General features: G+C 36.9%; 1 protein-coding gene across 1 annotated transcript in view; it reads right to left on the bottom strand.

The window, feature by feature from the left end:
* CUNH8orf34 (chromosome unknown C8orf34 homolog) overlaps positions 1-10,863 on the bottom strand; it is a 478,644-nt gene that overhangs the window by 373,241 nt on the left and 94,540 nt on the right. The window contains exons 2-3 of the mRNA XM_017881532.1: positions 8,763-8,910; positions 1,904-2,035 (exon numbers count right to left, since the gene is read on the bottom strand). Coding sequence (XP_017737021.1) covers positions 1,904-2,035; positions 8,763-8,910 — 280 coding nt within the window. The remainder of the gene's footprint in view (positions 1-1,903; positions 2,036-8,762; positions 8,911-10,863) is intronic.

Raw genomic sequence — 10,863 nt, 5'->3', positions numbered from 1 at the left:
AAAAAAAAAAAAAAAAAAAAAAAAAAAAAAAAAAAAAAAAAGCTTGGTAACAGTCTAGTGAAACTGGAGGTTGGGAGTAGGTTACCTGAGTAAAAAGGAATATAATCAGACACCAGACCACCAGCAGCACCCTGTGGCTAGATAGCATCCTATAAAGAGCACAGGACCTGCACAATGAGCGGGCCATTAGGCATTCTCCTCTTAATGATGAAGTGGTCAAATCGAGAACTGATTCTATAATTTAGTAATCTCCTAAGGTTTTGAACTTATCATGGAAGAGAGCAAGAGTAAAAAGACAGAGAGGTAGGGATCCATGATGAAAAGGGAGACTGAGACTTTATTCATTGCATTTTTTGTTTCTTCCTTTATTCATTTTTATCATTTAGCATTTATTAATTGAAACAGGCACTCTGTTGGATATTACTAGCTATACTGTTGTAAAAAAGATATGCAAATTTTAAACTTGAATATTTTTTTAAAAGTTGGAACCTAATTCTATATACCAAACTGATGAAGCGGGACAATTTGGTTACAATCACAATTTCTAAAGAACATTTTAAGTTGTTCACACTTCATATAATTCTCACAAGAACTTGATGTGGTTAATGCAGTATTTTTTATGAGTACTACTATGTAAATGAAGCTGCTCACAAAGTTAAATCTAGTTGCTTTCACAAATGACCCAGATGCAGATTCCAGTTAGCACATAGTGGTTTTCAAACATTTTCAAACAAAGATAAATATTTTCTGCCTACTCCTTTCTCTGTTGAAACTAAAATCAAACATCTCACCCTGTAACAAGCACAAGGAATTGATGTATAAGAAGAACAGCTTGCAAGCTCTCTTTTCTTCTAAGAATAACTGTGATTTGCTAGAGGTTCCTGAGATTTTTTGACATGTTTATACATATGTGGGGATAGCAGAGCACTGGAGAATCCCAGTAGCTACCAAAGCAGTGGGACATTGAGAGAGAAGAGATATTTAGGTGGTATAGCTTGGATATTTGTCCTCTCCAAATCACATGGTAAATCTGATCACCAATATTGGAGGTGGGGCCTGGTGGAAGGTGTTTGGGTTATGGGAGTCAATCCCTCATAAATGGCTTGGTGCCGTCCTCACGGTAAGGAGTGATTTCTCACTCTATTAGTTCTTACAAGATCTGATTGTTAAAAAGAGCCTGGCACCTCCCTCCCTTCTCTCTTTCTCCTTCCTCTCGCCATATAATGCGTGTGTGTCCCTTCACCTTCTGCCATGACTGGAAGCTTCTTGCAACTCTCACAAGAAGCAGATGCTAGTGTCATGTTTCTTGTACAGCCTGCAGAACCATAAGCCAAATAAACCTCTTTGCTTTATAAAATACCCAGCCTCAGTCATTCCTTTGTTGTAACATAAAAACAAAGACATTAAAGTACTAGGGAAGAGAATAAATATAGGGACTTCCATCACAAATTAATCAGTAGTTCTTCAGGAAAATCCCAGATGAAATATTTTTTTTTAATTTTACTAAATGTTTGGAATAGAAATCTTCTTTGCTTCTACTCTAAGAGATTTAATTTGCTTTTATGTACTTCATTAAATATAGGTAGGTACTGCTTTCAATATGATGTAATGCTGCAATTGACTATGAGAGGTAAGAGACCTGCTCCATGCAGTTTATATTCTTCAAGGAATATTATATTCAAAAAAGGTCTAAGTGAATTACACATGTTTGAGAATATAAGCAAGCAAATAGATACATATGAATAAAGATCAATGTAAATGTGGAGTAAAAGGGAAATTCACTAAGATTAAAGGCCAGAAATATCAGATGAAAAGTTGGGCTTCAATGACCACCTTTTCTTCATTTTCTTAACAACATAAACTTACATGCTTTGAATAGCATTTGAATAAGAAACTTCCTTACATGATTTGGAGTCTGATGATGGTGGAGAAATATTAGACACAGCAAGGTCACTTTTTGATTTTTTAGGCTTCTTTGCATTTAATTGCCAAGGTTTATCATAGCTTCTGAAATCCCTTCTTGTTCCTTTGGATTCTGTTAAAACAAAATATATATCAAATCACAACAAAGTGATTTCAAGATTGAACAAAAACCAAGTCCACGAGTCATTAAATACACTTGAGAAAACATACAGGTCACTTCAGATCAAAAATAATGTACACACGCAAAAGCACTTCTTGTTTAATTTCATCTGTAAATTCAACTTTTAAATCTGCTATGAGTCAGTTTTATATATGCATATGATTAAGATTATATCATATAAAATTATGAAATTGGCAGGGTGTGGAGGCTCACGCCTGTAATTCCAGCACTTTGGGAGACCGAGGTGGGTGGATCACCTGAGGTCAGGAGTTTGAGACCAACCTGACCAGTATAGTGAAACCCAGTCATCTCCACTAAAAATACAAAAATTAGCTGGGCGTGGTGGTGGGCGCCTGTAATCACAGCTACTCAGGAGGCTGAGACAGGAGAATTATTTGAACCCAGGAGGCAGAAGTTGCAGTGAGCTGAGATTGTGCCACTGCACTCCAGCCTGAGTGATAGAGACTGTCAAAAACACACACACACACAAAACAAAAAACAAAAACCCAAGAAATTAATTTGAAATGTTTTTCAGGCATGGGTTCCCATCACTTAAAATAACATTCTATCAATGTCATGGAATAAAGCATTGTATTCTGTTGCAAATAAAAACAAACATTTCAATAAATTTCACTCACTTGATGCCACTTTATCTATTATAACACATAAAATCATTGATATTCACCTAAATCAATTTATCTTCTATTGCAAGAAAGATAAATTTAAATCAACCAACACTTTTACTTTGAAATTCCCCTTAGAAAGTAGTCACTGTGTGGCCATTCCACAATTAAAGGGCCTTTCAAGAGTTCATCCATCTTGACTTCTTTTACAAGAATTTCATGTTTTTACACAGAACCATCTTTTTCTTCATCCCCATATCACCTGATAACTCTTTCTTCATCTCATTTATTCCTTCCTCATTCCTCATCTTCCATTCCTCTAATCCATGTGGCATTCTTTAGCGTTTCTTTATGCCTTCTTGTCTTAATTTACAAACTTAAAAACCACCCTAGCTTCATGGATGACTCATGAGTCTTTCTCTGGCCACTCACTTATAAATAACTAACATACATCATCACACATTAATGGATTCCTCAAACTTTCATGTTAAGGTTGTACTTAATTAGCTGTTACCCAATCTGTCCACCTCCAAAATCCCATTAAATACCAAAAAGGCATGAAAATTCTAAAGCATTAGGAACATAAATATTTGTCCATGATCTGCTAGAACCCAGGAAGTATTTCCATAGATAAGGTTAAGAGAGGATATAGGCCAGTCAGAAAGAGAATGGAAGATTTCTAGGTATCTACCCCAAACTTGGAGTCATCTCCTTATGTTGTTTCACAGTCTTTCAGAATTTGTCTTTCTACATCCATTCTTGGACTATAAATTCTTCTAATGCAACATAGGTAATGGGAGAAAAAAACCTTGGTCATAAAATACAGCATCTTATGATATAAAGGAATATTAAAAGGAGCCAGAGTGGAATGAAATGAATGTTGTGGCTTTCTTTATTCTCTACTTATAGCAAGAAAAAATCAGTATTAATTCAAATAATTTAGCAATGATATGTTTATCTAGTTCATTGGAAAGAGATAAGAGATAGTAAATCATGCATTGATTTTGCAGAAGCTTGAAGGATTCAACTAATATTGAAAATTTTAATAGCAACCATGATTTCATCTCTCTAAAGTTTTGAAAAGAATCCAAATAGTTCCAAGGTATATGGAGAGAGAACAAAGAGGAGTCCACCTACACTATTTGTTGATAAATCTAGAACTGGATAGAACATTCCTCACTGAAGTTTGAATAAAAACAGAAAATATTATTTTAAGAATCATTTAATAAAAAACAAGAATACAGTACTCACAATGCAGAGGTAATCATAGTTTTAAAAAATATTTATAATGGAAAGCCATTAAATGTTGGAATGTGACTGTGACTGGTCTTCTCAGCAAAAATAAAGTGGACCCAATGAAGCAAAAAGAAATTAGAGAGGAGATAGGCTAACCAACCTATGAATACAAATGTAACTGTGTACAGAAATAATAAAAGGAAGATGAGATAAAGAAGTAGCAACAGGAAACTAAAGTGCAATACCAACATTTAAATTTGCATTCAAAGCCAGAAAGAGAAAACCAACAGTGTAGAAAATTGAATCAGTGACACACAGAAAACACTTTGCTTGATACACTTCTCTAGAGGAGAGTCAACAAAGAAAGGCAAATACAATGCCAAATGAAATGAGAAAAACAGAGAACAGTAAATAAGACTCAACTTACACATAACAGATTTTCCTGAAAAATCATAGTTGACATTCCAGTAAAACTTTTGAATATCAGAAGTAAAAAAATTTGTAAGTATTCAAGAAAAATCATTTGTCTTTTATTCCTACAAAGGAATTAAAATAAGGCTGTTTTCAAGATTATCCTCCACAATATTAAATGGTAGACTTTTAAGGAGAAAATGTTGTGTCCCAAGTTGCTAGATATATTTAAAGGCAACAAGAGAATATCTTCAGATATTTCCGAAAAGTAAGATACCCATGTACTTTGAATATTGAGACGTTTTCTAGCTAATTAAAAGATGCACCAGGCTGGGTGTGATGACTCACACTTGTAATCCCAGCACTTTGGGAGGCAGAGGTGGGCAGATTACGAGGTCAAGAGATCGAGACCATCCTGGCCAACATGGTGAAACCTCATCTCTACTAAAAAATACAAAAAAAAAAAGTTAGCTGGGCATGGTGGTGCATGCCTGTAGTCCCAGCTACTCGGGAGGTTGAGGCAGGATAATCGCTTGAACCCAGGAGGCAGAGGTTGCAGTGAGCCAAGATTACATCACTACACTCCAGCCTGGTGACAGAGCAAGTCTCTGTCTCCAAAACAAAACAAAACAAAACAAAACACCAAAACAAACAAAAAGATTCACCAAAATCAATAATTCAAAATTACAGTCAGGGTTTAAACGCATTATTTACAATCATTCAATTATAACCTCTTCAGGTTCATTCATATCCAACAATTCATCTATGCTTTTCTCTTCCTTCCTGCCATACTTTCCCTCTAAAATTTTTCCTCTTCCTCTGGGCCATACCTTCCACATAAACACTCTTCTATCCTCAAATGTCCCCTTTCATGTCTTAGCACAGCCCCCATTCTTCCCACGATAGTGTTCCCTCCTCTGCAGCTTCCTGGGATGATAGATGCTCTTGCCCCATATCCCATATTCCACCAACCACAGGCTGTGGAAGCAGGGCTGGGTCTCCTGGTTCAGTGAGGCTTCTATGATAGAAGCCTCAAGAGTAAAGTAAAAGTGTCTGTTCTCTTAAGGGAAATGTCACTTAGCTATACTACTCATTTCTCTTCATTATCACACATTATCACCACCTTTTCGCCTCTGATCAATCTCACAGCCTTATTTCAGACAGTGGCATAGTCTTTTCCTGTCTCTTGTCCTTTCAACAACTTGAAAGAAACTATACTGACCTGTTTATCCTTAGACAAATCATGCATTAAGCCTCATATTTCCTTGCCCTGCTCAACTCTGAAGAGTTTCGCTTCCCTGATATTTCTGCTACCCGCAAACTAAAGCTGCCCACAGGATTTTCTCATTATCTGGAATCATTCCACATCAAACATCTTGATCTCAAATATCACAATCTCTCAGCACAGCTTGTATCCTTCTGCGTTGCTCATATTTTCACCATATTGATCTCCTGAAAGTTTTGATTGGCTTTCTCTGTCTGAACCTCCCCCCTCCACTTGCTCTCTACTTCTCAGACAGCTTGATCACCTGTAGTTTGCTCACAAATACCCTCAACTCCTTTTGCAAAACTGTTCTCCCACCCTTGCTGTAGTAACATAACCACAATTCTCAAAGTCTCCCAAACTGTTTTCTCTCTTCCTTCCCAGAAATTTCTGGGCACTGCTAGAGAAAAATAACAATCTTACTCATGGTTTCCATGATTCATCAATAATAATTAATTCATGTCCTTGACTTCAGTTAGGCCCCAGAACTCCATGACAATCTTTTTTAAAAATTTTCCTTTGCCAACTCTTTTTTCCTTTCTCTTGGTGACTTTCCATAATTGGTGCCCTTACTTCAGTCTTCCCTATCTGATCCCCCAACCACTTGTCTTGGCAAATGCCCTCACCACATAATAAATAGACAAAATTTAGGGCACCTGAAATCATCTCACACTTGCCTTCTCCCAGTCCATCCCATACTCTATCTATAAATTTGACCCACATCTTCCTTTATTCTTTCACTCTTACTGTTATCTGTATGATATTAAAGGTCACATCTGGGACTCCTGCTTTGACCCATCCCCAAAGCTTTAGACTCACATCCAATAGCCTGATAAAATTATATACTCAAGTGAGCCACAAGAAATTAAAATTCATCAACAGGTACTAAGAGAACTGATAGAATAACATGGTAGTTCTTAACCATGATCTCTTTCCCATGGTATTTCCTCCCACATTTTCCCCACCCCTCAAATGCAGACAGTACTTTCAACTTGCTTTGAAACAGTAGAATTTGGCAAAGGTGATGAGGTGTCAATGTTATGATTACATTCTAGTATATAAGATCCATCTTAGTAGATTGGAATGAGAGAAATGCCCTTGTTGACTTTAAAGAATTGGGTTGCCAGCTGCCTGTGGTGATTCACAGCTGTGATCCCAGTGCTTTGGGAGGCTGAAGCAGGAGGATCACTTGAGCCCAGGAGTTCAAGGTCATAGTAAACTATGATCATGCCACTGCCCTAAAGCCCGGGCAATAGAGCAAGACCCTGATTCCATTTTAAAGAAGAAGAAAGAAGGAAGAAGGAAGATGAAGAAGAAGGAGGAGGAGGAGAATAAGAAGAGGAAAAAGAAGAAAAGGAGGAAGAATTAGTAAGCTGACGTGATGGGAGAGACATGTGGCAGGGACTCTGGGTTGCACCTAGGAGACGAGAGTAGCTCCTGGCTGAAAGTCAGTCAGAAAATAGGGTCATCAGCCATATAGCTGCAGAAAATTAGTTCTGCCAACAGCCCAAATGAGCTTGGAAGCAGATTCTTTCCTAGCCCAGCCTCCAGATGAGAATGTAACCCAGCCAACACCTTGATTTGCAGCCCTGTGAGTCCAAGCAGAGGACTCAGCTAAACATGCACAGACTTCTGACACATAAACACTGAGGTACTTAATGTGTGCGATTAAAAATGCAGAGTTGGCCGGGCGCCGTGGCTCACATCTGTAATCCCAGCACTTTGGGAGGCCGAGGCCGGCAGATCACGAGGTCAGGAGACCAAGACCATCCTGGCTAACACGGTGAAACCCCGTCTCTACCAAAAATACAAAAAATTAGCCGGCTGTGGAAGCGGGCACCTGTAGTCCCAGCTACTCGGGAGGCTGAGGCAGGAGAATGGCGTGAACTCGGGGGTGCGGAGCTTGCAGTGAGCCGAGATCGTGCCACTGCACTCCAGCCTAGGCGACAGAGTGACACTCCGTCTCAAAAAAAAAAAATGCAGAGTTCAATATACTCCTATCTCTTCAGATACTGATTTACAAAATATGGACTCACATGAGCTACAGCAAATTCATAGATACTCATCTGATCTGCGTTTATGGGTACCATCTTGGTACCTATAAACCAAAGCCCCTGCCTACCTACCTACCCATTCTACTTAGAATCTAAACCCAAGAAAGTTAAGGCCAAGAAAAAGTAAGAGTTTCTTCTTTTTTATGCCAAAAGTTCATATTCTAACTTCCTGCTAAACAATAGCAGAGAAGTAATTTGTCTATATTACAAACGATGCAAATAACTTTTGTATGGATAAATGATATCATAGATGTCTACATTCTTCAGAGAATACCCTATTCTCTACCCACTTTAGTGTGGTTTTGAGACCTGGTATCAAGAAGGCATTCATATGAGATACAGCCAAAGAAGACCAAAATCCTTTCATGGGATCCCATAAAGCATGAAGAGGCAGAGAGAAGAGATAATGCCATCCAAGGAAAGTCATTTGGAGTACAGTTGGATTTCTATGGGAATCAGACAAGAAGTTGGTTACCGAAGCAATGGGCATGAGGGGATTTGGATTTGAAAGTAAATGTCAAACTAACAGACCAATGTGTAAACACATTTTATGAGCAAAGACTGAGGTCAAGTCTACCTACTTCTTGCACCAGTGTTTACTGGGGAGATGAGGCTAGTTCCCTGATGTAGAGTCAGTGAATCTTCCCAGGGTTTACTACACAGGATGAAATTGGGGCATGGAGAAATAAAGAACAATCATCAGTTTGGGCAACAAGAAAAGTAATCCTGTAGAACTCTACTATTATCTTTCTATATAGATAAGCTATAAGCATTTAATTCAAATTATTCATTAAAAATAAGTTTAGGATAACTAGTTTGAATTTATACAGGATAAAATCTTTTGATACAAATTTGAATCTTATCTGTATTAAAATGGAATATGCTGATTCTTGTATTTTGATACATAATACATTACAATATATTCAAATTTAATAATTTATGACAAATTTTAGCACCTAGGTAAGGTCAGAGATGAACACATGAAACCTTCGGTAACTATCTATCTAGATTTATCTTATTTGAATCAAAGGGGTTTGAAATTTTGACATTAAATCAATCCCAAATTAACTGCATATATATTCTTCATTTACCTGATGTTTCGCTTTCTGCCCATAGAGCTGCAGATCCAGACAAAGTTCTTTGAAGTTGTCCACGGTTCCCTTGTTTAGACTGAAGATGGTCAATGAGAAATGGGATTGGCTGGTCAGGTGTCTCAGTTATTAACTTGGTCATTAATTCCTGAAGGCAGAATAGAGTGCACAATTATAATTAATAATAACAGCAACAATAATAGCAAACGCTTACTTAGCATTTAATATTGTCAGGCACTGGTCTAACTGCTCTATATACAGCAACTAACTTCATGCTTATAACAATCTTTTCAGACAGTTACTGCCCTCATTCTGAGGAAACAATAGCAGAGAAGTAAATTGTCCATGTTATAGAGCTAATATGGGGTAAAGCCAATATATATTTATTTTTTATTTTGTATTATACGTAGCCAACAACATACTAAAAGTTTAATCTAAATTCCTTTAAAATTATAGCTTAAGAATTTTAAACTTCAGTTTGCATCTATGAGCCTACAACTCTCTTTCTAACTCCACCATCCTATCCCTTCATACTCCAATTCATCTTCTTTTCTCTTACAATGGTATAAAAATAAAACAAAGTGACAGAAAATTTTCTGTGAATGTAAAGACAACAAGTAATAAGCCACAGACTTATAGAAACCAAAAGTGTCTTAAAGTAGTCCCCAAGAAATACAGAATTTTCTTTTGTAAAAATTTCTGATGCGTTTCCTTCCTTCTTCCTTCCTTCTGCTCTTTTTTGCATTGAGCAATGGTGAGTTATCTACCTGCAAAGCAGTCTGCTCCATTTTGGACAGCTCTAATGATACTTTAAATTGGGCTGAAATCTGCCCAAGGGTAAGATCTACATTTTTTTTTTCCAGTTAGGAACACCAAAGAGCAATCTCCAATTTGCAGTCCATTAGAATCCCTAGATTGTTCAAATATGAACAGCTGTCAAGCCACATGGATATCATTTTGTGCTGTGTAATTGGGTTTGTGAACTTATGTGCACCATTTATATTCATACCAGTCACATTTCATCTTGTTGGTTTTAGCCTAGAATTCCAGTCTGTTCATTGCTGTTTTAAGCTCAGAATCTGTGCGAGGCAGTGGTTCTAGTGCTCAAAAAATCAGATATTAAGAGAGCTAACAAAAGTGTTACTGGAAATTCCCCAGTGCATCTTTTTTTTGTTGGTGGTGCTCTGTTTCCTTGGCCTTGAATGATGTTCTCTCATGGTCAGATGGATGGTTTGTCATCCTTCATTCTTCAATGATACCTCTACGAGAGGTTAACCTAACCAATCTTCAGAAGTCTTTATTACTTTCTCATTTTATCTTCTTCACAGCATTTAGCACTCTCCAGAATCATTTTGTTTAATATTTGCTCACCTGTTTGTTATCTCTCTCCTCCCCTACCCCTACTGTAGCACTTGGAAAAGGACTTGCTTAGTTTGATACCAGTTTTCTCTGTAGGGCCTAGAACTCTGCCTAGCTCATAGCTGGTGCTGAATCAATACCTATTGAATGAATGACTCAATGAATCAATCAACCAATCAATGCTTGCTTTATTGACTACAGGTAGATATTAGTAACTAGAGTCCCTTATTGTACCAATAAATAACAATTAAACCTTTCATAGCCCAGCATAATATAGTGCTCAGAGATGCTATATAAGAAACTTCTGTTCAGGTTATCTAAGGGATATTTATTTACATTTTTAAGTCTAGGAAAACAGGCTTTCTCTGGACAGAGGTTAAATGGATTTTGCAGATAACAAGATCCCAAGTTGATCACAGAGTCATGGATTAAATATTTCTGCATATTTAAAAAATGTGTAGATTAAACACAGAGTTAGAAGCAAAAAGAGCAAAGGATTTTTACCATAAATACTTTATGATGCAAGATATTTATTAGACAAGTGTAATACTTTTATATTCTGAAAACAAGTAAGCAAACAATCAGTTGTCAACAGTATTATTCATTTCTGCTATTTAATATTTCAATTATTATAGTTATAAATACAAAAGGCCATTCTGCTACTGTTGTGAAGGTAACTGTAAAGTAATGCAGAGTTCAATTAAATTCTAATTATACATCTGTGGAATGCAATCTAAAACAT

This window comes from Rhinopithecus bieti, unplaced genomic scaffold, assembly GCF_001698545.2.
Source record: "Rhinopithecus bieti isolate Rb0 unplaced genomic scaffold, ASM169854v2 scaffold_13017, whole genome shotgun sequence".
NCBI classification, from domain to species: Eukaryota; Metazoa; Chordata; class Mammalia; order Primates; family Cercopithecidae; genus Rhinopithecus; species Rhinopithecus bieti.
This window is presented reverse-complemented; position numbering and strand designations above follow the sequence as displayed.